This window comes from Mauremys mutica, chromosome 5 (assembly GCF_020497125.1).
Source record: "Mauremys mutica isolate MM-2020 ecotype Southern chromosome 5, ASM2049712v1, whole genome shotgun sequence".
Classification (NCBI taxonomy): Eukaryota; Metazoa; Chordata; order Testudines; family Geoemydidae; genus Mauremys; species Mauremys mutica.
Window position 1 is genome coordinate 34884944 of NC_059076.1, and position 27525 is coordinate 34912468.

At 42.6% G+C, this 27525-nt stretch overlaps 1 protein-coding gene across 9 annotated transcripts in view; it reads left to right on the forward strand.

Moving 5' to 3' along the window:
• Positions 1-6978: 6978 nt before the first annotated feature.
• Positions 6979-27525, forward strand: part of LEF1 (lymphoid enhancer binding factor 1) — a 101056-nt gene continuing 80509 nt past the window's right edge. For 4 of the 9 annotated variants that reach the window (XM_045018757.1, XM_045018754.1, XM_045018758.1 and 1 more), the window contains exons 1-4: positions 7005-7501; positions 8082-8332; positions 10615-10678; positions 12134-12267. In XM_045018757.1, coding sequence (XP_044874692.1) covers positions 8120-8332; positions 10615-10678; positions 12134-12267 — 411 coding nt within the window. In that variant the 5' untranslated portion in view covers positions 7005-7501; positions 8082-8119. Of the gene's footprint in view, positions 7502-7851; positions 7872-7892; positions 7973-8081; positions 8333-10614; positions 10679-12133; positions 12268-27525 lie in introns of those variants that run through there. The other 5 variants (XM_045018762.1, XM_045018761.1, XM_045018760.1 and 2 more) reach the window with 4 other exon arrangements.

Sequence of the window (27525 nt, forward strand, 5' to 3'; positions counted from 1 at the left end):
TGTGTATGATACAAATAATAATAATCAATAAATAATAATTAAACAACATCCTAATCTGATATGTATTATACATGACCAGTTCCAAAATATTGTTGCCCTTTTATACTGCTACTAGATATATAAACGAAATGCCCTTTTACTTTAAATAACATTGTTTATTTTATAAAGACTCTTATGACAGCTGAGTTTGAAAAAAAAACATAAAATTATTTCATTCTATATTTCTTGTTCTCAAAGAACAAATTTGTGAAGGCCAAATTATGGGACAAGTACAGAAGTGATTTTGTGATCCTTACTCAGCAACCCATTGACTTAAATAAAAGAGTTTTGCTTGAGTAAGGACTGAGTCAAAACTTCAGGATTTAGTCCCTTTTGGTAACTTAATGGAAACTCCATAAGAAATTCTGCATTTTTAATGAGTTCCACTAACATCACTTTTCTATATGCTTCAAGTCAACCACCCAAACGAGATGGCATCATTTCATGTACCAGACACCTCACTGATGAAACACTTTGAATCTGCAACACGCAACTTCCTCATTATCTGAGCTCAAACCATTTGCAGCTAAAATCAAAGGTTTGGGAACTCCGTGGTTCAGGATTGAGATATAGCCCGTCAACCCTAGGTCACTCGATGACAGCTCAGAAACCTATGGGAAATGGGCTGGGTGGTCACCGTCCAGTGCCTCGTAAATAGGTGTTGCCTTAGCACCAGTTAGTACCTCTGTCTCAGCAGAGGCCAAAGATTGACCCCTCTTACCTCTGGAAGTGGTCCTTTTATGTCAAGAATTAAGATCATTGATGGGCTCTGGGTTGTACAGCCTGGCCCATGCTGTACCTGACCTGTGGGTAAACAAAGCATTTTGGTTAGGTTACGGTGCTGTCAACCTGGTACCTTTCACTAAAACTCCCTTTATAGACTAAAAAGAGTAAAGGGAGACTGTCATTATTGCAGCTGACTTTACATTAATTTGTGACTGAAAGTAACAGCTGGATTAGCATGATGCTTGTTGTCTTCATTTTACATTGCAGAGTCAGTATGGATCTGTTAGTAGCACTTTTGTGTTTAGGCAAGAAGTGTTGGTCTTGTACCCAGTGCTAGAAAAAGCACTAAAGGGATACTTGCATTGTTAAAGGAGCCATCCTTAAAACAGAGGTCTCTTCTGACTCTCTAGGGTGGTCATCCAAATTCATTATTTATAGGCTTTCCTATGGTGCTCTTGACTGTAGTATATGATAATATAGTACATGAGCATCTCACACACACATATGAATTTATCCTCATAAATCCCCATTCGGAGAGTATATTCCCATTTTAGGGATGGTGAACCAGATTACAGAGAGAAAGGTGCCCGCTTTAAGGCACCTTTGACTTATTTTCAGAGGTGCTCAGCACTCACAACTCCTAGTGAAGTGAGTCAATGGGAATTGCAGGTGCTCCGCACCTTTAAGTGTCTTGAGTTGGGCATCCAACAATTGAAAGCTTTCAAGAATTTTTACACTCTTTGAAGTTTTGCCTTGTAATGGTAACATTGTACAGTATATACATTTGTGTTGCTTGTGATTGTGTAACTAAGGGCTGGTCAATTTAGCAGGACCCATTGTGCTGAAATAATTGTCGGAAATCAAATGCTGAATAATACTTTATAAGTGCAAAGCATTAATTAGTTATTATAAATCCTTTATTCAGTCCTTATTTAACCCAAGCCGCCTGTCATTTGGGAGCTTGCCTGAGCAGGAACTTCAGGATTTAGCCTACACATTAATCTTCCATATAAATCAAGATGTTATCTAAATACAGTGGTGAACAAAGACTCAGGAAGCATGTTCATTCAATCAGGTAGCCTTTTAAAAAAGCATTATAAAGAAAAGTTCAACGGTTAGTTTAGAATCTAGCATCCTTTTTCTTTCTTTTTCTTTTCTTTTTAATCCCAGTGGAGCAACGACAGCAAACATAAAATATAGGCAAAGCAGAGACAGCTTTATCTCAGAATGTTGACACAGTTTAGTAAGTGGGAAGTTTACAGAGAAACAAACACCAGGCTGTGACAGTTAATGTTTCAATGCTGGTTCTCTCATTCCAACTTTGTAGCTGTACTGCAAACACACCTCACAGTTAATAATAAAAAAATACAAAAATGGTATGTTCTGTATCAGCAATATCTTTAAAATCTGTTCATTACACCCTATTTTAAGTCTGCCGAGGTGGATTTTTTTTATAAAGTATTATCGGCGGGGCAATGATAGCGATCCGACAGTTAAGTCTGCATTAGGCTTCTGATTTTCAGAGAATACCGGCACTATCTCACGCATGTGTCTATAAATATTTTTCCTTGGTAAGAATACACTGCTGTATGTTTTGTCACTACACAGCATGTTTCTAAACATTACAGCAGACCTGCCAAAACTCCCTCCCTCCCTCATTGCGGATTAAACTTTGAGTCGGGGAAAGGAGGGGGGGGTTGTTGTTTTTCTTTGTTTGTTTAGTAAAGTATTTCACTCCTCTGATGACAAATTTTGCAGTGAGTCATAACAAAGCTCACTCATCAGCACTCCCGTTCCGATTGTCACATCTGGAGAAAAGGGCGAGACACATTTCTGCTAAAATAATACTTCCAGTTGAAACCATTTGGCTGCACAGAATGGTAATTATATACGTGAGATTTTCCTTAAGAAAATAATTGCAAAACCTCCATAAAAAATAGGAGGGGGGGGCAGGATAACTCTTCCCCTCTGATTTCTTCTATTTTACCCCACGTGCCCAACACTCCCTCCTCTGTGTGTCTCAGTCAGGCTGCTCGGGGTTGGAATGCGTCCAAGGCTTGATTTTTATTTTCAATGCACATTTCAGATCCAACTCCACAAACTCTTTGATCTTTCTTTCTGTCTCCTTACCCGGAAGAGAACCCTTGCCTGCTCAGCTGGGAGCTCTGAGCACACGTGGAAAGCCTGGCTCGTCTCCATGTTCTTGCCAAATTTAGTCACACAAAGGGGCCAGCAAGGGGATGGGGGGTGGGGGGGAGAGGATGAAAGAGGCAGCCGACGGGACATCAAAGGGAGCTGCCGCCCCGCCCCTCCGCTCCCCGTACCCCGCCCTCTGCCTATTTAAGGGGAGGCTCTCAGCGGCGGGCTCTTCTCACGCAATGCCGCCTGCTCCCCCCTCCACATCATCCCCTCTCCCTGTATCGCTGCCGGCTCTCTGCTTCCCAGAGATTTGCCATGATCTCCCCCACCCCCATTTTGAATGGAAGCAAATTAGAAGGCTGTGTTTTGAATGTACATTTGTAGACAGGGTGGGAAAGGTGGCGGGCTCCCTGATGGGCATTTACTTTCTTCACAAACTTATTCCAGGCGGCCTTTCTACTTGACGAATTTAACAATATTGGGGGCGGGGAGGTTTTGAGTTCCCATTTGCATGTGTAATCCCCACTATTTTCTCTTGCTCCGCTCTTACCAAGCTATTAGGTCGCGGTCTCTCCTCTGTATTATTTGTGGCTGTTGGAAACGTCGTGTTATCTTTTGATAGAGGATTTACAGCCTCGGGTCGATTTAGTCATATCCTGATGTCAGACCTTGGCTAATACCCTCACTCTCAGTCCAGTGATTTATCCCACTGGTCCATCCGCTGGTGTTTAGTCAGCTCCGTTACCGATTAGTAGGTTTCCTATAATTATTCCCCCGCCCCCAAGGCGAATTGAGCTTGATTATCTGGGGCGGTAAAAATCCAGCCCTTTATGCTTAAGTAATATTAAAAGCGCAGCTCACTTTCGTCCCCCTGGCCCCCCCAGCCCCAAAGTTCAGAGGATGTCTCGAGTTACACCGTGATTGATTTGTCAAACAATGACCTGGCTCCTTCACTTGCATTGCACCAACTCTTCAGACCAGATCCGCAAGAATATTGGGTCTGGCTGCGGGAGTGTGTGTGTGTCTAGGGAGGGAAGAGGTAACGGGTAATACGGCCTATTTCCATCGTTTTGTTTGGAGGGAGGGGGATCTGATTGCCACCTGATTTGTTCTGTCTCCGTGTTTGCGATCTTTCTGTTTTCTCCTCTCTCTGCTCCTCCCCCTCTATTTTAACTCTACGTCCCCGCTCTTGTTTGCAAGAGACTTAAATTGCCTTTTCCTCCTCTTCCATTTCTCCCTCCCGTCCTGTGAATTGGAAATACCGACAGCTTTGTGTTGTCTCCAGTCAAGTCTGGCGTTGGAGTTGAGGTTTCCTGAGTTTATTCTCTTGTCGTAAATCATTACGCTCCCGCCCCCCCTCTTCTGCTTTCAAAAAGCTCCCACCAAAAAAACTGCCAAGGGAAAAACTCCAGCCCACATGAAGGAGGAAAAACTGGAGGGGGTGGCGCGAGGAGCCCTCTAACGAGGGACACGGCTCCCTTCTCTTTAATTAAACACACCGTTTATTTTTGTGCAGACTAATTTGGCAGGGAACCGCTGTTCGGATTTTACCTACTCCCTCTGGCTATACGGAGAAGGGCATCTCTCTGTGTGTAACACGGCAGAAGTGTGTACTGGACATGCCTCCACTTTCCCAACCACCCCTTTTGTTTGGACCTCCACAGAGAGGAAGCCGGCTCAGTGCCTGTAGGTAAGGAAAGCAGAGAGAGGACAAAACACAAACAGATCGCTCGCTAATTGTTAAATCCGCCACGTGAACCTCACCTCCTGGTAAAAAGAAACCTATAACACACCTTCTCCCCTCATCCTCCTCCAGTATTCTGCATAGTAAACAACAACATCGACACATCTCATTGGGACTGGAAAGGATTTCAACAGGGCAACGTCCCCTCCCGCCGTAATGACAATTCCAATCGATTAGATACCTGGGTGTTTGCACGCTGATTGGAGACCCACATGCTAATGGTGGTGACAATTAGTATAATCTTCTCACACAGAATGTCTGTTTAAGATTTTTTTTAATCATAGAAAGGTTGAAAACATCTTCTCCAGATTGTTTTTTATTTTTCATGCCAAAACTATTTTATTCTGGATCTGTAAGCGAACCCTTTCGGCTACCAAGAGTTCCCTTTAACTGGACGTGTGACAAGAGCGGGACAGCAATATACACAAATACAATCAAGCCACTAAAAATCACACGTGTATGTTAAAGAAAATTCCTAGAGCATCTAATGGGCTTCGTTAGTTTTCCAGAATAGAAGATCCCTGCTAGAAAACACCAAATGGAACATCTCCTCCTCCTCTCTAAATTGAGTCCCATTAGGTAGCTTAAACGCATCCTTCTTGCCTGCAATAATCCCGAGAGCAAAGGGAGGTGTTCTGCAATGAGTATGGAAGTCCGCACAATTAACATGAAGGAGAAAATAGGATTTGAATTAGGTGTAGCTTTCAGACGTTACAAATAATCACTAACGTCCCTATTTTCCCAACAACCGCCTCTTAATTACTTTACTCAACCCATCTTCTATAGAGTGTTTGTTTAATTACGGACGCACTGTACACTTCAGCTTCTTTTGGGGTCTGTATTTTGAATGTCTTGCTTTCTAATGTACATAGTGCACTTGTTTAATAACGTGACAAACATATCCCATTTCTCTTTTCCTATTTTCTTACCAGGGTTTGTTGGTTTTATATTCCAGCTGGATTTTAATTACAGTTTGCACGGGAAATGATGTAAAGAAAATATTTAACGTTTGGAATTTCATCCTAACTTTCATGATTATGTCACAGAGAGCCAGGTTTACCTTCTAGGTGTCTCTTATAAAGTGTAAAATTATAATGTGTTTAAAACGGATTGAAGATATCTTTACGTTTCTATTTCACCGTGTTCTTGAGCTTGTATGTTTATCAATTTTACAACATCTATACAAAACATGAGTTGTAGTCTTCCAATGCCAAAGTAAGTTCAGCTGGTTCTGCACAACATGATTTCACTACACCACATAGACAGACTAATCAGAGTAAATGCATATTAGTGACATTTCCAAATACCCTGAACGCTGGTTGTTTTATACAGATACTCTGGATGCTGTTTAATACATAGGGGCTAACAATACAAATTCTAAATGAATGGGATAGGGACGAGAGTTGATTGTCTTTTGCTATTCCTGTTTTTTTTATTACAGAGTTTATTTTGATGACTTGAAACATGAGTCCCGGATGCCTGTTTATCTCATTGTCCGTTCAAGGACTACTAGCCAGGTACTTCTCTCAGTCAGTTGCTGGCTTGCTACGTTTAATGATGATCTAATAACTCTGCCCTTCATCTGAAATTACTGCAAACATTTAAAAAAAAATACTTAGTGCCCCTTTCCCTCTGCGAACAATTTAATGCGTGTGCAGTCCCTATGCCTCCAAAAAGGGGAAGTCTTAACAAAGCATCCTAGTTCCAGATTTGTCTGGGGATGTTTAGATAACTATTCTTCGCCCTCCTCGGGGTGTGTGTGTGTTCCGTTTGGGGTGAATTATAAACCTCCACCCCCTAGAGTAGTAATTCCTTGCAGAGACCCCTCCCCCCTTTGCGGCTCTGCATTATAAAAAATAATCAACGTTACCGCAAGATGCTGAGAACTTGCAAAATCCTCACTGGCTAAATGCAGACGGCCGGAGGTTTGCACCATGCAGGAGTTCTGCACTTTACAAAAGAAAGATTTTTTCCCCTGCCCCTCCCCCCAAATCGCTTACTTTCTACCCTCCCCCCCCCTGCCCTGGAACTGAACGAATCGATCGCTTTACCGATTCCTCGTTACTAGCTTATGACAGTCGAGGCGACTTCTTTGTATTTAACGAGAAGGCTGCAGCAGCTCTCTCCGCTGCCTGGCCGCTGGCTAAGCCGGGCTGCTGCGCGGATCCCTTTCCCGGCTCTCTCCGGAGTGTCTGTCAATGCGCTGTCAATCAGAGCGGCGGCTTCTCTTTCATCTTCTCCCCCCCCCCCGCCGCCCCCGCCTTCTCTCTGTGGACGGGGCGGGGGCGGGGCGGGCGGAGTGGATGTTAAAGTTACATTACAGAGACTCGCTCCCACTTCGCTCCGGCGAGCGCGCTCGGTCCGTCCGTCCCTCTCCACTTTCTGCCCCGACCGACGGAGCGAGAGGCGCCCAGGCCGCGAGACCGCGTCCTCCAGGCTCCGCGCAGCGCCTCGGCCAGCCCGGGAGAGGCGGGAGACGGTGCCCCGGGCGGGCGGGCGCCGCTCAAGCCTGGCAGCCGCCGCCGCCGCCGCACCTGGGGAGGCGAAGGGGGCCGCGGCTGCTGGGCGTCTCTCCTCCATGGGGGGCTCCGTGCCCGGCCCGCAGCAGGCGGCTCGCGGAGACGGGGCTGGCACCCTTTAGGGGTTGTGAATGCGGAGGAGCCTTGGGCCGCTGGGACTCCTCGGGAGAGAACTTTTCCCTGCCCGCGCGCCTGGCTGGGGGGGGGCTCGCTTGTCCTCGGGGGCCGCCAGCAGCCCGGGCGAGCCGGGCACGGCGAAGGGGAGCGAGCGAGCGAGCGAGAGCGGCGCTCCGAGGGCAGCTCGGGCGAGAGAGGACAAAAGCAGAGAGTCTCGGTGGGTCTGGCTTTGCGCGCGCGGTGGCTAGTGAGCGCTCGCGGTGGAAGCGCTTTCGGGGCCTCCCTCATCCTCCCCGGCGGGCGGGCGGGCGGGGACCCCCCACTTAACTCTGGAGGCGAACTTTGTAGGGCCCCCTCCCCCCAGGAAAGGAGAGCCGGGGAACGCCCCAGCTCTGCCCGGCACCGGGCTCGCCCCTCCGGCTGCGCTAGCTGGAGCTCGCCGGATGGGCTCCCCCCGCCCGGAGCTGGAGGGGGAATGGGAGCCGCTCTTTTTAGAAAAGCCCCGGAGAAGATCAAAGCAGCTCCAGAAGGGCCCCAACTTCTCCCAACTCTTCTGTCCTCTTGCAGACACAGCGGAAAGCGGGGGAGGGGAAAAGTGCATGTCCCCCCCGCCGCCGCGCACAGCAGCAGCAGCAGCAGCAGACGGACCCACAAGTCAGGCAGACAGACCGACCCTCCTTTCCCCCAGGTGGCTGTGCCTGCCTGGCCTCCGCTCTCTCTTTCGGGAGGGGGGAGGCTTAGACTAGTGAGGGCACGCGGCTCGTAAAGACTTAATATTATTTATTCCTTTTTATTAGTAGTGTTCCCCGGGCGGAGCAGGAATTAAAGCGCAATTATGCCTCAGCTGCCGGGAGCCGGAGGCGGCGGCGGGGGGGATCCGGAGCTGTGCGCCACGGATGAAATGATCCCTTTCAAAGACGAAGGCGATCCCCAGAAGGAGAAAATCTTCGCGGAGATCAGCCACCCGGAGGAAGAAGGAGACTTGGCCGACATCAAGTCCTCCCTCGTTAACGAGTCAGAGATCACCCCCAACAGCAACGGGCATGAGGTAGGGGGGCCGGTGCGGTTCGTGAGGCCAAGTGTTCAGAGACACCCTGATAAGGGGTCTGGGCGGGGGGAGCTCTAGAGACTTCAGTCCTGGGCTTAGGCCAGGGAAGACCAACGCGCCCCTTCACGGTTTTGCTCATTCCAGGGCTCTGAAGCACCTTGGTTCCGGCGTGGCCTCTCTGGCTCCACAGTTAAACACCTCGAGGGTCCTGGATCGGGTTCATAGATCGGGGTGAATTAAAGGCGATGCAGTCGAATGCAAGCAGCACTGTGTGCACCGCTCCTGGCACCTCTGTTTTTAGTGAAGGCTTCAAAAATGCAGGGGAAAGGCAGGGAACGGCGGGGGTGCAAAGGAAAACAGGCCGTCGTCAGCCGCCAAGTGGGACGCGGTTTTGACCAAAGCGCTTTGTAAACTAACACGCCAAGTTTCCCATGAATGGGAGGGCAGGCACCTGGAAGTGTGTAAAGGGCAATGGGGGGGGGGTGGGAGTGGAAGAGCGAACACTGAGACCTTCTTTGCAAACCGGGCAGATGTGGGCAGAGCCTGGGCAATAGCACTACTTCATTCAGTGCCGGCGGCTCTTTGATCTGCCCCCAACTTTGGGTTCAGACCGTTGGGAGACCCGTGATGCTCGATTCAGCACGACCGCGTCGTTGCTCTCCCGGTCTTTGTGTGCTCCAGTCCGTCTTGCGATAAAACGCCCTTTTTGGAGCCATGTGCTGTGTATTATCAAGCTTGTTCTTTGCTTAGGGGGCTCCTTCGGCTCGAGCGCCTTGATAGTACAGTAAGCTACCAGAGCAGAGTAAATAGAGACACGTGGGTGCTTGTGGGAGGGAACCAACTAGACCTTTTTCCTTTTTTCTTAAAGGGAGGGAGGGGGGAAGAAATTGCAGATCATCTGTCAAACACAGAGGGGTTTGGGGCAGTTCATTGCATTGGGGAGTCAGATTTTTGTAGATGGCTAACTTCTCCCCATGGGAAGAAGGGGGAAACATCTGATGCCTGAGATCTGATGCATTCGCTACATTCATTTTTGGTGTTTAAGTTTTAGTGGTGCATTTGGATAACAATCCGAGATTGCTGGACAAGATTTGTGCAGACTCAGATTTGAGTTTGATCACATCTCAAACGTTTTGTTAACCAGTTTTTTTTCTCCCTAATTGCTGCATTTCAATTGGCAGTGATCCTAAGAAACTAGAATGAGCAACTAATGGACTGCACTGGTGGAGTTAATATAGTGCTACTTCTAGTAACTAATGAATGGACATGGATTTTTTTGGGGGGGGGGTGGAGTAATAGAAGGTGAATGTGTAGTAACAATATTGATTGGGAGTTCATTTGCAATAAGCTAATCTAGTCAGAAATTTGGGGTTGCAATACTGAGAATCAGCATTAGTAGTTAACATTAGTAGTTACCTTGCTTTGACTCCGGAAGTCTTATTTTTGACCGTAGATTAACACTGCCAACTAACAAATAACCTTTCACTTGTAGTCAGAGTTGACATGCTGGTTCTTGGCTTCTACTGCAACTTCCACTCAGGGACTATCCAAAAGCTTAGCTGTTTTTTTCTCCGTTCCAGCCTGTCTCGTGATCAAGCCAAACTGCATATTGTAAAAATTTCCTTTTAAAAAATAAATAAAGGAATTTGCAGTGTTGCACTGACATATTTTAAGTGAGTGCTAAACACCTTTTTAGTGTGTATGCAGGAGGACCTTCTCTCTCCTGCATATGTCAGTTTCCATAGCCCAGAACAAGCAAGTTCATATGAGTCACAGGATCCTATAATAGTATTAGGCCTAAAGTAGCCATGAAATTTCTTTGGTAAAATCAAAGGTCAGAGCATTAATCGTAAACTCTTTAAGGGATTTGCACAAACTGTTTTGGTAGCAATTCACTAACATGAAAACAACTTAAGAACAAGGATGGAATTTTTAAAAGCTCATATAGTGGGGGCACTCAATTTTCATTATTCTTTGGTACCAGTTTAGGAATACTATTTTGGTTCCTAAAGCTTAAAGTATTCTTAAGAAATAAGCCCCTTTAGTAAATTTAGTGCACTACTTGTGCCAGAACTGCTTTGTAGAAGCACATGGTTATTAAATTTGTAATAAAAATGACCATTCTATGTTTTAGCACACTTCCTTTTTAGCATGAGGTAGGACAAAAATACAATTTCTTCTCCTGACCTAGACACACACTTTTTTTGAAAGATCGAGTGCTAAGCAAAAGTGAATAGATATGCATAAAATACCATTTTTAATGGTGGATTCTTTGTGGCTAGGTTTCCAGGCAAGCCCAAGCTCAGGAATCTTATCATGACAAAGGCAGAGACCATTCTGAAGAAGGTGAGATGTGCTTATTCTTTACTCTATATTGTTACTTTATCTATGTCCCTCTCAAAGTGTACACAGATGTAATTGCCTTTTAGTAAGCAATCAGTTTAATATGTATATACAATATGTGATCTGTATTTATTGAAAAATCCAAACATTTTCAAAATTGAGCAAAAATGAGATTTTCTGTTTATTCATCTAACTTCAGTAACTAAATGCTATTTCAGCTGTTTGCCAATTGAAGCAAGTAGGCCAGACAGATCTTTTTGCTAAAGAAATAACTATTTTTAGAGTATCAGTAGTTCATATATAAAATCTTTGCTCTTCCCTCATTCTGACAATCCTACTGAGTTATGTATATTAAGAAGTTGTATGCTCACTTTCCAACCCAAGTCTGTCACTTAAAAAAAATGCCTTAAAATCAGGAACAACATTCTAACATTTTGATGTGCAAATTAGTGAACTCTAATACTTCATTAAGGAAGATGAGTGAAACTGACAGTGTACATGTTTAGTTTTGAAAGCTGGACAGTAATGTAGGATTATCTTCAATATATTATTATAATGGAGTTAGTTGATAAGGAGGATGATCTCCATTAGAATTGAAATGAGAGTTCGACATAAAGTTTGGGGCTTCAGCTTTTCTTCAGTCCTGGTCCTTGTTAATAGCCTTTTATTATTTAAATTAGATATTAAACAAATTAGAAGTGGAACCCTCTTAGGCCCCAATAAACAGTAGGGTATCCTTGTACACCAGCCTGTATTCCTATTCTCCTTAATCACTTTCAATTAGCATGACCAGAAAAATTGTTCATATATGCAGTATGTCACTTAGTGAAGGAAGTGGCTCTGTCTAACCATAATACTGCACTTTCCTGCAACCAGCTGTGTAACTGATGGGAGAAGTCCATATGCAGGACAATTCCAATAGATGCTATCAAAAATGAAAGAATTACTGCTTTATAAATTTTATCTCCATTTGGTATTTGATGTCTGTAGCATTGCTTGCTGTTCATGCAATGAAAATGCACCAACACAGCCTAGAAATGGTGTTTCTCTTATGGCTTGTAAAAATTATGGGGGCCAAAACCAAAGACCACCAAGTAGCTTTAGAATCTAATGTAGTGCATTACGTGTGTCCATTCTTCCAGGCTCTTATGCAAATCATCCTAGTCCAATCTCTGTGTTTGAATAGACTCACAAAATAGACTGGCTAGGCTGAAGTCTTCCCATATTTTAAGTGCAGTTCCTAACCAATGCCTGTTTAATAAGCCATTTAAGGGAGTAACTGCTGCCAGAAATGCAATAAAAATAAAATGGAAGTCCCTAGCAATATGCACCCCTCCAGTCCCCCCTCCCCAATATTTTTTTAAAAGATATTGTGTATTTCTTACTGTAAAATGCCTCTAATATACCAGAAAAAACTTAGGGGGTGGTAATTTAGCTTCCGCTTATTTTCTTTCCTAGGAAAACATCCAGATGGTGGTTTATACAGCAAAGGCCCATCATACTCTGGTTATTCTGGGTATATCATGATGCCAAATATGAACAATGACCCCTACATGTCTAATGGATCTCTGTCTCCACCCATCCCTAGAACAGTGAGTTACCTGTTGTACAAATAGTCTTTGGAGAGACAAATTGCTTTCTGTTCAGTGTATTACACTTTTGATATTATGTTAAATACAACTAAGATGAATAATGCATTTCCATTCTGTATGCTCCTTTCATTTGGTATATAAACTTCCTGACGATTTTGGTTGGGTTGGTGGAGGAAAAGCTGCAAATCTGATAACTGAAGTATCGAGTTTTGTGTTTGAAAAAGGCTGAAAAAGATACTTTTTAATGTGACTTTGTGGAATAAATTGTGATGGAATGGTGTAAATGCTACCTTTACAGTGACAGGAAGGACAGCGATACTACTATACTGGCTTTAGTTTAGCCCTCCTGCTTAGGAGGGAAAACAGAGGATTGGGGGTAGGACTACTGGAATTGCTAATCTGTACATGACATTCAAAAAGAGCTGACAAATGTTTTTCCTCATCTACTCGTTCTTAGCAGCCTGTGTTGTCGGGTCTGTGAGATTGACTGTCACTAGGAAAAATAACCATAGTTGAAGATATAGCATGTGAAACAATTGTGGATGAACTAAGATAAGTGTGTAAGATGTAATTGAGAGCAACTTTTGTGTGTTGTGCTCTACCATGTGGTGGCCATTAGCCCTGATTTACTGTCAAGATGAGTAATAGTCTCTGGTTGGTGTAGAAGTGTGCTTGATTAACATCTGTATACTAAATTCCCACTTCTTTTTGTAAATGAGTGGGGATTTTTTGTAAATTTAATTCTAGTTGAGGAAATCACATTAGGAGAATTGCCTTGGAAAACCAGAAGTTGTTTGTGTCACCTGTTGTAGAATCATAATTTCAGTGGAAAACAATTTCATACATTTTATTAATTGTATGCATTGCATTTTTTTTCTAGTAACAAAGAGCTAGTAAGATGCAGAAGTGTTTAATTGGCAACTTCTCTACTCTATAACTTCATTTCTGTGTTTTTGGTGGGTTTTTTTGAAACTTGTTTGATCTGTATTGGTATTTTTAACAGCAAAACATTATACTTAAATATTGGAGACAGTCTCCACCAAATAAAGGTGCTTGAATTCAGAATGACACAATAGATTCTGGCATTCTGAAACCTGCTGCAAATGCTTGTCTTATATTATGGAACCTTATTTACATTTGAAAGAATAAAAACAAAGGTGTGTACAATATACTGCTTTTATAGTTTTGTGTCTTAAACGTCTTCTTATTCAAGACAGATTTATTTTTTAATTTCAGCTTGAAGGTCTATATATGTATGCTTAATTTTGAAGCATTCAAACTACACCTCTACCTCGATATAACGCTGTCCTCAGGAGCCAAAAAATCTTATCGCGTTATAGGTGAAACGGTGTTATATTGAACTTGCTTTGATCCACCGGAGTGTGCAGCCCCCCCCTCTCCCCCCGAGCACTGCTTTACCGCTTTATATCTGAATTCGTGTAATATCGGGTTGCGTTATATCGAGGTAGCAGTGTATATCCCATGTGGTCTTTTTATACTGGCTTCTGCTGAAAGATATGTAAAATAAAAATTCTTGACAGATTAAATTGCAGTTCTGACTTGCTGACAAAAAGGATGCGGTCAGTTGGAAGTCTTTAATGCTCAGACCTATGTCTCCTTGAAGATCAGGGATTTAATAAGACCCTGTGCTACTTCCTCTACCTCCAAGAAACAATACACGTAGAGTGCAAGTTTTGGAAGCAAAATAAATCCAACTTCTTAATGTTGCCCTATAAAAATGACTAGAGAATTTAAAATCTCAAAATGTTTTGTTCTTAAATGCATCACAGTGGGACATCAGTTATTTACTTGCATACTACTAGTACACCTCTGCAGAAAGTAGATAATAATAATAATAATAATAATAATAATAACGTTTCAGACTAAATTGATCAGCTTCCTTCTATTGTAGAAATATTTGAGTTGATATTGTGGGGGATAGAAAGCAGAATCATTTAATTGTAATACTCCCAGCCTAATGTCTTAAGGGAGCATGTTAAAGCAGCACCACAATTCCTGTAAAATAGTGTTCTTGTAATATACTAATGTTGACCATAAACTGAAATCTCCAGACTTAACCACAAGGCTACATACCTGAGTTAATCTTTTGTTTTGTTTGTTTAAATGAACTATCATCTTTTGTTTTTATACTTGACAGCTGTCTTTTAGAGTGTGTGTGTGAGAGAGAGAGAGATCAAAATACTGCATCCAGAAGATTATACTCGCTTACTTTGCTATTAACCACAACCTATGTGGTAAGCAGTTATGCCTTCCCACCTCATCACTTCTGCTCTCTACCTTTGTTGGGCTTCTAACTGTCACCCATTCAACTTCCCTCTGTTTCCTTACAGATAGCAAGACTGAAAAACAGTTTAGATAAGTCAGTTTAAGAGACCCAAGCTCTCATCAGTGGTGTCAGTCTGACCATTTGTGTGTGAAGTAGCCTTGTGGTATACCTGAGATTCTTAATTTGCATAACAAAGCAACCACTTGTTTACTGCATCTGTTGCCTGGAGGTGTTAGACAGAATTTGAAATCACCTCAGGGTACTGGTATTTTTCACACTATCTGAACAGTCTGACTTGCTTATGTTCAGATAATCCAGTAAATGCTCATTTAAACTGAATGGATATTAGCTCTGGTGGCCCTTTCTAATTAACACAATTTTATTTCAGGATATTAGATGCAAAAATGTAAAACCAGCTCTTCCTTCAGAGGACAGGGATACAAGCTCAGGCCCTGATCCTGCCAATGCTGCATATGCTTAACCCTATGCATGTGAATAATTCCACTGATCTTAATGGAATTAGGTACATGCATAAAGCTGTGCACTGTTTGTCAGCAGGGTTGGGTCATTCAACCATAGGTGTAATTTGACTTCTATATTTTGGGGGGGGGGCGGCAGTCAGGCTAATGGGGCTGCTCCTGTCTGAGGCTTGCAGTTTGGGGTGGGCAAATTGTGTCCAGGCACTCAACTTTTTTCCTCTGGATCTTTATGTGCAACACGTACAGTCCTGTATGCAAGGGCCAGGGGAGTACTAGTGATGTTTGTAGCTAAGTTTTCAAGGAGTTAATGTCAAGATTAATTTGATTTGGGAGAGGAAGAACAATACTGTCACTAATCATGCTTAGAAAAAATGCTGGGTGGAAAAAACTGTAGTCAAGATTACTGAAAATGTCAGAACAATGGAAAAATGACTTAAAAGGCTGATGTTTAAAACACTAAAATTTTTCTCCATGCATACTTGATTCTTTGGCTGGACTTTAATCAGAAATTAAACTCTATAGTAAAGTGCAAGATGTGTACTAAACATCAAAAAAGGAAAATTAATGAGCTGATATTGACACTGTTCTTGACAGAGAGAGATGAAAGTCAATTTTGCGTTCAATTCTACTAGGGTTAGGCTACTTTCTCCTCCTGTGTTTTTCCCCCACCTTGGTAACTGATCTTTCATTTACTTCCTGCAGAAAAACAAGCTACAAGCTCTTCTGTACCTCCAGCGCTGTAGAATAGAAGCCACTATAACAGTGTACTCCTTATCAGATAGGTGGGTAGGCGAAAGAGCTAAGAAATACGTTTAGGTAGCTGCAGCAAAAGTGATGCGCGTACACACAATAATATGAAAACCACAATAACACCTGGTGAATATGAGTCCCGTGAGGTTGAGAGTTCTCTTAGTGGTTTCTCTTTGTTGGCACATAGCGTGGGTGTTGAAGACAGGAAAAAGTAGGTAGCTGTTTGTTTTTTGCCCTTTGAGCAAGATTAGTTTCAAGTAGCGTTTTTGGAGCAAAACCTTCATAAAAACCTTTGTATTTTTTAAATTCCTCAATGAATTCCTACTATGCTATTAAATGCATCTCTTTCCTAGGGATTAGGCTTTATATTGTATGGTATAGAATTCCTCCAACTCTATTTCCACACTTCCCCCCCACCCCCAAGCATGTATGCACACACATGCGAGAAAGTAAGAATTATTTTAATGTCCAAACTGGTTTTTGATTAGCAGCTGGAATTATTAAATAGACCGAAGAATATTGTCAACATTTGCAAAAAGGCTTGGATATGGTCCACTATGGACAGTGCATATGGAATTTGCTAGAAGTTCCACAGGAAGGAATTCTAATGTGGGAAGTAATTAAAATGGTGTTCAAAATTTCCAATTGCTTTTGGAGCCCGGATTGTGCTAGGTTTTGTACAGGTGCACAAGACAATTTCTGCCTTGAGGAGCTTACACCTCAAGATGAGTGAAACAGAGTTGAGAGAAGACTTAAGACAAAAATTGATTATATAGACTAACAGTTTTGGTCATTGGGAGCTTCAAGAACAGGGTTGGGCACTTGATTATGGAGTGTTTGTGGGAGCCTGAAAACAGTATGAGATCTTGGGTTGGGGGTTTGGTGCCTCTATAGCCAGAGCAGAAGATAGCTCAGAACTTGAGTTCTTAAACTTACCTTTCAAGAAAGCAAGCTTTATTCTTGAAGGTGTCAACGTTGACACTTACTGGGAAACTGGATAGTCACCAATTTGAAACCAGCCTAATTCAGGAATTATATTTCTAATGGATATGTTTTGGGTCTTAGTGCAAGATATGATGATGAGAGATGGGGGAGCTGGAATCAGTTGTTTGAGATCAAGACCTGTATGGGCCCTAGACAAAACTACTCCTCTTACGCTTTTTTTAAACCATGACCCCTTTTCTTCACCCTCTTTTCCATTCCCTCCCTTCCCCCCCCTACACAATGGTGGCATATTAGGCAGTGTATAGGTAAATAGAGGACTTTGTTCACCAAGATACTGTCAAGATACTCTTTCACCAGCACTGAAATGCCACACTTTTTTTTTTTTAAGATGACGTTTGGGGTTAAGCAAATTTGCTTATTAAATACTGTACATTTAAAAAATCACATTTGGAGCCACACAAAACTTGGTACCTAAGTTGGTACTTCATTGGTACAGTCTGGATAGGAGTGAAGTGGGGCCCTTCGATCAGATATTGTTTTAAAAAGAAAAATCAAAATATCCAAGTGTGGGCATCCAGCTCATACATGGAGGGGAGAAAAGGGAAATCCTCAGCATGAACAAGTGAACCTTACTATTTCAAGCATTCCTACCAGCTGGCCTGGCTCTGATCAGCTGTGATGCCTCATGGAGCATCAGTCTGTGATGTCTGAGATAGGTCCTTTGAAACAGAGAGATGAACCATATGGGGTTCAAGTTTCTTGTTTGTTAAACAAAGTACACTGGGCATTTGGGAAGAGGAATGGGTGAGAGAGAACAGAAATTACCTGAGTACCTCTGGTTTGCCCCTGTTTCAAAGGACTACTGTAGCAGCTGTGACAATGTAGAATGATGCTCACTGGGGCCTTATAAAGGTCCTGTGCATATACAGCACACTTTTTTAAAAGACAAATTTTTCACTTGTGTATTGACTGTCCTTCTCCAGGCGTTAATGAGGGCATTCAGCACAGAGTGGTTTTCCACTGCTGCTTTCATTTCCATAAGCTGGTGCAATCAGGGTGACTTTACTTAGAAATGAACTTCCACAAACTGACCAGTTGTTAAAAATCTTTACTGGCTGTGGAGGAATAGAAAGCAGTTGGCTTTGGACTGAGCTATAAATGTGTGTACGTGACTCTCGCTGTTTTTAAAACTCTTATTGCAGTTTTGCTCATTACTCTACTTTTGATTCTTCATAGCTTTAGTTGATCTGGTTATTTATGACAATCTCTTATTTTCCCCCTATAGTTAGAGGCTGTGTTTGGACAAGCGAATTTAATGCAACTTTAAAAAACTGGAGACTGCAACTTTAATTTTAAGGAGGTTTAAAAGTAAAATGTCATCCCATTGGTGGTGTATTCATCTTTTCTTTTTCAATCATGCTCCAGAGAAAATGTTGATCAGAATTGCCTGTTGCAGGCTCTCAGTACCATGCAGGATCTGGCTCTAAAGAAACAGGCGTTCATTTGTTATCACATCCATAATGTTAGATGCCAAGAAGAAAGCATGAACCTGTAGAGTTCATGAATGCAAAAGGGGAAGAAATGTTGCCAAATACAAGTCATACTCTTCAGTCATTCAGTCTGGATGTAGAAAAACTGCAAGATTGATTTAGTAAGTTTCTAAAATCTGTTTTAGGTATGAAAAGCTCCTCTGATATGAGAAGAAAATGTCACTAAAATAGTGAAGTGTCAGTATATGTCTTCTAAAAACCTTGTTAGATGCATGTGCTATAGTGATGAAAATTTGCCTCTTACCACTAGTATACAAGAACACTCACTTTTTGTTAATTTTGAGTTGTTGAACCACAAATAAAATCTCTTCTAGTACATAACTTAAGCCATGTCTACATTAGCTAAATCACAATTAACTCCTGTTCTTATGTGGCATGGCTAAACAATGTGCTTGTGTATCTTAACTGGCCTGTGTGGATGAGGACAACGTGTTTGTAACGAATCTGCTGGATCACTACTATGCAATGTTACCACCCCCATATGACAGCCAATAAATAGAGGGATCCTTCTTTCCCAGAGTAGAGAAGAGACAGCCTAAGTCAGAGGATGAGATTGAGAGCCAGTGGCTTCATGTGAGCAAGAGTAGTAAGCCCAGAGCAGGGCCGGCTCCAGACCCCAGCGCGCCAAGCGCGCGCTTGGGGCGGCGTCCCGCAGGAGGGTGGCAGGCGGCTCTGGTGGACCTCCCGCAGGCATGCCTGCGGAGGGTCCACCGGTCCCACGGCTCCAGTGGAGCATCCGCAGGCATGCCTGCGGGAGGTCCACCGGAGCCGCGGGACCAGCGGATCCTCCGCAGGCACGTCTGCGGGAGGTCCACTGGAGCCGCAGGACCTGCGACCGCCAGAGCGCCCCCCGCGGCGTGCTGCCCTGCTTGGGGCGGCGCAAATCCTAGAGCCGCCCCTGGCCCAGAGAACGCAGTCAGGGAACTGGCTTCAGAGGGGAGGCTGGGCAACAGATCGCTTGAGAGATGGGCCTGAAAGCTGGACAGAGAAGTAGTCTTTTGCTGACAAAACACTAGCCATGTCAGTAGCAGCCTGAGGGGTCCTCATAGGTTTAGTTATTCTTGTAACCTATCCTGGACTGTCCCGAGTGGCTGGATCTGTTGGCTTATTGTTTATTATAAGCTAGTCACTGTGACTAGCATATTTGCACCTTGTAGTATTTGGCAGCATTAATAAAAAGAATCCTGTTACTTGAAGCATGGATGTTCAAGGGAAACAACTAAGGACCAGAGATCGAAGAGCCTAGTGCTTGGCACTTTTGGGTACGCTGCACATACTAGCACACATCTAGAGGGGATTGGTACACCACCATACTTGCAGTGACATTACAGTGGGTTCAATTACGCTATGTGGGCTTGCCTTCACAGATAAAAATGCAGTGGTGTTTCCACCGGGATGGGGGTGCGTATATGAATGTGTGCTAGCTATCCCAAGACTGAAGATAAGGTGCTTTAGTTTTACTGGTAGGGCAGTTCCTGGTGGGGGTACATAGTTGGCATTCTTGTTGGCAGAGAGGAACAAGATTAGACCAGGGGTCGGCAACCTTTCAGAAGTGGTGTGCCAAGTCTTCATTTATTCACTCTAATTTAAGGTTTTGCATGCCAGTAATACATTTTAATGTTTTTAGGTCTCTCTCTGTCTGTTTTATATAACTAAACTATTATTGTATGTAAAGTAAATAAGGTTTTTAAAATGTTTAAGAAGCTTCATTTAAAATTTAAATTAAAATGCAGAGCGACCTGGACCAGTGGCCAGGACCCGGGTAGTGTGAGTGCCACTGAAAATCAGCTCGTGTGCCGCCTTTTGGCACCCATGCCATAGGTTGCCTACCCCTGGATTAGACTGTGCAAGAAGTCTGAATGTCATTCTTGCCACTGGTATTGATCTATCGGGATCATTGGTAGGTCATTGTGAAGAAGCTTGTACAGTAACTCCTCATTTAGCGAAACAGTGTTAACCTGGACGTTTTTATGAGGTTGCTGATCTATTAGAGAACATACTTTGTTTAAAGTCGTGCAATGTTCTGTTTGGCTTGCTCCTCTCCGCCCACCCGCCTGGTGCTCCTGCCGGCGAGCAGGGTCGGGGCTTGGGGGCTTGCCCCAATCTGTCCGCCCAGCTTTCCAGCTGGGGAATGGGCAAGTCCCCAGCAGGAGCACCAGGCAGGCAGAGTGAGGCAAGCCCCCATGCCCTGACCCTGCTATGCCCCTGCCTCAGCCAAGCTTCACAATCATCATTGGTGAGTATTAAATTGTTTGTTTAAAACTTGCACTGTATATGTATATAATATCCTTTGTCTGGCAAAAAAAAAAATTCCCTGGAGCCTAAATCCCCCCATTTACATTAATTCTTATGGGGAAATTGAATTCGCTTAACATCGTTTCACTTAAAGTAGCATTTTTCAGGAATGTAACTACAACGTTAAGCGAGGAGTTACTGTATAGCTACTTTGTGGGCTGTTCCTACCCTGGGTGTCCAGGATTAGCCTCTCTAGTTACTGTGCTTATGAGGGCCAAAACTAAATTCATATTAAAATTACATGCAAAATAACTTAATTTAGCAGCCTAATAATTTCTATTTTGAGACTCTAATCTTGTGGGATAGTTTTTTATTTATTTTTGACCTCCCACTTCTAAGGAATCTGTCCACTCAACAAGAAAGTGATTGAGCACTTAAATAGAAATATATTAATTGAATCTTTGGGCTTGAACTAAAAGTACAGTAGTGAGTTAACGTGTGCCCCAGCTGTGCTAATCAATCAGGAATTGTCCACTCCTGTGAGAGGAAAATGGCGATGTGAATGACTTTAGAAGAGCATGGGTGTATTCAGCGGACATGTGTGTTCACTGACTTAGATTCCGATGGGTAACTAAAACTGTAATTGTTTTTTAATGAAGACATAAGAACGGCCATACTGGGTTAGACCAATGGTCTATCTGGCCACTCAGACAGAGGATACTAGGCTAATAATGCCAGATGCTTCAGAGGGAATGAACAGAACAGTGCAATCATTGAGTGATCCATCCCATCATCCACTCTGAGCTTCTGGCAAACAGGATAGGGACCCTTAAAGCATGGTGTTGCATCCCTGACCATCCTGGCTAATTAGCCATTGATGGACCTATTGTCCACAAACATCTTGTTCTTTCTTTTTTGAACCCTGTTATGCTTTTGGCCTTCATCCTCTGGCAAGGAGTTCCAAGAGATTGACTGTGTGTTGGGTGAAGAAGTACTTCCTTTTGTTTGTTTTAAACCTGAGGCCCATTAATTTTATTGGGTGACCCCTGGTTCATATATTGTATGCAGGAGTAAATAACACTTCCTTGTTCACTTTTTCCCCACAATTCAAGATTTTATAGACTTCTATAATATACCCCCCCTTAGTCGTCTCTTTTCTAAGATAAAAAATCCCAGTCTCTTTAATCTCTCCTCATATGAAAGCTGTTCCACGCCTTAATTTTTGTTGCCCTTCTCTGTATCTTTTCTAATACCTTTTTTGGGATGGGACAACCAGATCTGCACACAGTAGTCCAGATTTGCGTGCCACAGATTTATTTAGAGGCATTATGATATTTTCTGTCTTATTAGCTACCTTTCCTAATGGTTTCTAACATTGTTAGCTTTTTTGGACTGCTGCTGCCCATTGAGCGGATGTTTTCAGAAAACTATCCACGAGTCCAAGATCCTTCTTGAGTGGTAACAGCCGATTTAGACCTATTCATTTTGTATGGAGAGTTGGGATTATGTTTTCCAATGTGCATTACTTTGCATTTATCAATATTGAATTTCATCTGCCAATTGTTGCCCAGTCACCCAGTTTTGTGACATTTTATTTCTGAGCTAGGAAAATAATCTTTTCAGATAAGATCTTAACTGTCCTCCTTGGAGATGAAAGCGGACTTAAATGTCTGTCCTTGTTTTTTGTTTGTTTGTTAATGTAGTTGGGAATATGGCTTAGTCGTCAAGTTTGGCTAACACAGACCATCATTACTAAGTTACTTAGCTTTTACTACATCTTTATTAACTGTAATTTAAATAGCAAACATACTGTTGACACTACCTGTAACCTTACACTTTTTCATATAGAACCATTTTGGTTGTATTTATTATGTGAGACAGGGATTGATGTGCTCCCAAAGGTTTTCATCCACACAAGTGTTTCTGTAATCAACACTCAGGGCTTCATTTCAAGTGCCACTGCATAAGGGTTTAGGTAGATCCTACTTAACCCGAACTGATGCACCGGGTCTCTTGGGATTCTGTGATTCCACTTCACAGCATGTAGGCACATATGCCTTCTAGAAATTTTCTAGGCTTTATGCCAGCAGTTGCTGCAGTGTGTGTGTGTGTGGGGGTGTGTGTTTGCTGGGGAATCCTAGTAATGCTGTCTCAAATAGCAAAATATTTTTTGTTTTGGAGATGATCCTTTGTTCACCTTTCTGAGGATAAGGGAGGCTTAAAATGTATTTTAATGAAAATATTTTTTATAACAGCAGAACCTAAAGGCTCCACTATGCTAGACTCTGTACATACTCACAAATTCTTTAAGACACTCGCTGCCCTGCTATCTAAAACCTACTGCAAGTATTAAAACAAAGGAAAAAACACACCAGAGAGTAAGACTTAGCAGGATTTAAAAGCCTGATGCTGAAAGGTGAAGAAAGTTGAATTCTCACTGATGTCATTGGGAGTTCTACTTTTCTCTGCACATCTTGGCTTTGGGCCTTACGTGACAATACTTTGCAGTAGATATAGGACAGGTGCTGGTGCTAGGGATGAGATGACAACCAGTCTGGCAGTGCCCAAATAGTATCTGGGAAGGACCACAAACAGAAAAAAATGAACGCGGTCTGGTAGCCTTTGTAGGGTATGAATATAAGGGGAAGATAAATGTATTGTAGAAAGCCCAAAAGAGGTAAAGTTGGAAGTTATGTAGCTGTAAACTTCCAGCTAAAGGTTCGTCAGCTGCTCAGACGTTTTCTCAGTGTTTGTCACTCAGCTGCATTATGGGGTTATAATTCCATTTTGTCTGTATTTTTTTCTTATATAGTAAAACAATGTCTTGAGACTAAGTGCTCATGAAAGTGACCCGGGTGGCATTTTCCCCCCACAGTTCTTGCATGTTGGCACCTCTACTCACTTCCCTGCTTTTAATTTATGGCCTGTTATACAGATCAGAATAGATTATCACAAGACCCTTCTGGCCTTGGAATCTATGAATCTAATAGTGTCTTAGTGAGGTCTAGCATTAAAAAAGCATGTTGCTTTTTAGAATTACACTTACAAGGGAAAGTCTATAACATGGTGGTCCGTCCAGTGGTAATATATGGTGCTGAATGTTTGGCAACAAAGAAGAAACATGAGTAGATGATCTGTTCAACAGAAATGCAAATGTTGAGGTGGATGAATGGTATAAGCAAGAAAGACTATGTGAGGAATGTGTATACAAGTAACACCAATAAAGGGGAAAAATGAGGGAGTATAGGCTCGGACACTTTGGTCATATAAAGCGCAGTCCTGACAACTATGTGAGTAATAGCCAGCAGATCAAGACTGAAGGAAAAAAGGCAGAGGAAGACTCAAGAAGTAGTGGTGGGATGTCACAAAGGAAGACATGTTAGCAGGTGGTGTGATAAAGAATATGGCATTGAACAGAGTACCTTGAAGCTGAGGACTTGTAGAGTGGATGCTGTTTGTGGGATTAACACAAGAAAGAAAACGCTTCAGAAATTACAGTACAGACCACTAACTAGTGCAGTACTTCCTTTTAAAAGTGTAAAATATGTAGCTTTATTTACAAACAAAGTTGCCTCCGTGATGTGGATCTTATTTGCTAATTACGAAGTTCAGTAACATGCCGTGCATGTGCTGGCCATTAGTGAGGCTCTACTGCAGTGCTTTAAAAGACCCAAACTTTGTTGTTTTGAATGATTATATCATGTTGTAGTTATTGTGGTACCATGGCTGTGGGTGGACTTGGGGAGGGTATGGTGAGGGGAATGAGACAGATTGGTTTAAAACCAAACCGACCAGCATATTGTAATCATGATTGATCCCACCATGGCTGCAACTTCACTGGAGTAGTCTAAAAGCAGTCTTCCTGAGGGAAGCTTGGCATTTGTCCTGCTCTACAGAGTAAGGCTGTCTCTTCTGCTGTGATGCCATTTTTAAGTTCACTTGTGACTATTTATGACTAAGGAGAATTGGGATGGTTGTAATAGGCTACTTTTACAAAACAATTCTCTTTTCACCTTTCTGATATCACACTTGCCCCCTTTTAACATGACTAAACTCCAGATTTTTTTGCCCCCGGGGTAAGGCCTATTGTATTTAGACTTGTAGCACTGCTTCCGTGCATTCAGTGGTGCTTTTTTAAACTGCTTGTACGGGCACCGGTGAGTGGAAGCAGAAAGCAGACTGAGGTTTGCCTACTCTAATTTCATGTAGAAACTCCTGAGTGTTTCAGGAAATGCTGATTTCTGGTATCGACTGCTATATGTGAATTGTCTGGTTAAAAGGAGTAAAATCTTGCTGGACTATATCTGCAGCTCCTTCTGAAACTCTAACAGCACAGTTTCATTCTGGCTTTGTCATGTCAGTATATGCAGGGCAAGATCAGACGAGATACTTTGAGGCCTCTACAGATAACAAGAATTTGCAGACCTCTGGGGAATAGGCAAAGGAGGAAGAGTGGAAAAACTTGCAATGAGCTTCCTTCCTCCACTTTGAATATCTAGGGCTATGCAGACCACAAGATACTGTTACTCCTGGCAATCAAGGGTTTGGAGACAGATGGCTGGACTAAGCACAAATCAATAACTTCCTGAGGGGGAGGGGAAAGAACGTTCCATACTGTCTGATTGCTGGACTTCAGGAGGTGGCTTACCCCTCACCCAGTTGCCTTTTGTGGCCTTTAGAGCCGCATGGTTCCTTCCTCTTTCTCCTGATGATTGACTGCTAAAATAGAGCTGCCAGCTAGGGGAAGCCAAGCAACTTCAGATTCAGCTTCTGCAAAAAATTTTCTGGGACTGAGTGTGTTCAGGTGAGAAGGAACACACTTTTTATTCAATGGAGCATGATGTCATTCAAGGGTACCTAAATCTTGGTGGGGATGGGATGGCTGCAGAATGCCTAATCTAACATTCAGATTGCTAGAGATGGCAATACAAAACAGCTTCCCTGTAAGCCAGCAACTGCAGAAGTTTTTAGGCTGGATTGAGCCTTTCAGTGAACATTTTTGTAGACTTTATTCCAACATACAAGAATCTTTATATAAAAAAACCATGTGTAAACATGTGCAGTGCTAATTGAGGACATGGTGTTATATCTGATAAGAATTACAAAGGAACTGTTGTTTTTGTTTTTAAAAACAAACTGAATAGCAAAATAATAGTGCAAAACATTTTCAGTGATAAGTGTCTCTAGAAACACACATAGGTTTGTGGGGTTTTTTTGTTTTTTTTTCCCCCCAAGGGCACAAATGGTGAAGTAGCCGTACAGCATCAGGTAGATATGGCCTTACACCCACTTTTGGTCCTCCAAAGCTTAAACCAAAACTGCAAAACCTTGATATTTTTATTCAAGCTCTTAAAACTTGTTCCCTTCTTACCTGCCTGCTGGGGAACTAAAGCAATCTCTTAAAAGCTGAGTGTCTGACAGGAACTGTCACTTCACTGAAATAGTGATTTTTGGGTTGTTCGCATTAGACCCCCTCTTTTTCCTTCACTTTCATATCTCATACCCCTTGCGACTGGGAGAAGAGGAAGTCTGTGACTGGTAAACATTTTAACTAAATTGCGCAGGTGGGTTATTGCAGTGATCCCAACCCAAGGAATAAAGTTGGGGCTCTCAAACTGGGGGTCATGACAACAGGGGGTCATGAGGTTGTTATGTGGGGATCATGAGCTGTCAGCCTCACCCCTATATCCTACTTCACCACCAGCATTCATAATAGTGTTTCATTTAAAAAAAAAGTATTTTTAATTTATAGGAGAGAGGGGTCGTGCTCAGAGGCTTGCTGTGTGAAAGAGGTCACCAATACAGAAATTTGAGAACAACTGGACTAAAGCGATAAGGTTCGAAACTGCATCTGAAACTGGGTCTTTGTCATTAAGCTTTTGGACTGGAGAGTGACTGGTGTATGGATGGGCACAAAGGAAGAGAATAAACAGGATATGCTTCACTCAAATTCCTTCACCTAACTGTTGTCTAACGTACTGGATTTTTTTACTGGGAACGACTGCAGTACATGGCTATAAGATAGATGGCATTTCTTATCAGAATGACAGGTAAAAGTTGACTGACTGTGTTCTTGCTAGCAAAGGGGTATTAACAGTCTGCCATAAGGGTCCCAAGTAGAGGAGGCTAAAATATTTTGTTCAAAATTTTCTTGACAAAGGCCTTTTGGGAAAAATAAAAACATTATAGAAAGCCTTTTCCTCAAAAAACTTACCAGTTTTTCAGCAAAAAACTGATTTGTGTATGTTTAAGTAGAGTTTTTAGGTTCCTTCCCTTTTTTTCCCAGTGGAAAACAGATGGAGGCGTTTTTGTGTGTAACACTTCGATCTCTGGTTCCTTTTCTTTGCTCATACTTTTGTTGTTGTTGGCCTGTGTTGTCCACAGTAGAGCAGTATTTATCTCAATGACAGAATCAAACGTGTATCTCCCCAACTGAAGAGAACTCATAGCTCAGAAAAATTGACTTTTACATCCCTTTGTGCGTGGAGTTAGTGGTAATATGTATTACAAAAGTGTATCATGCATCCTTTTATGTGCCATGTAGGCTTGTTATAGGAGGTATGGGTTAAGGCAGCATTCTTGGGATTCAAGGCCAGAGACTGTACTGAATCAGAGCCCTCTGACTCCGCTCATGAATCAGCAGGTGTGGAGGGAGAGGTTCACAGTAGACAGGCTGTGAAGAACCAGTCCATCTTCAGGAGAGCAGGAGTGGCCGTGCAAGGCTACCAACTTGTTTAGTAGGGTGGGTGGGGATGAAAGGGACTGGATTGGAGCAGAATACAGTTTCACTGTATTTAACAACAATAAAAAATGCTCATACAAAAGTGCTGAGCACCATGATAATTAAATCTGTGGTAACCACACACCAGCATTAATCTCGCTCTCTAAATTCACACTCTGTCAATAGACTTAATTAATCAAATGAAGTTAAGTTTATCTTGGCCAGTTAACAAAATGGAAAACCCACTTGTTGCCCCTGTTCCCCTCCAGAAAAATCATCCCTAAGAACGTA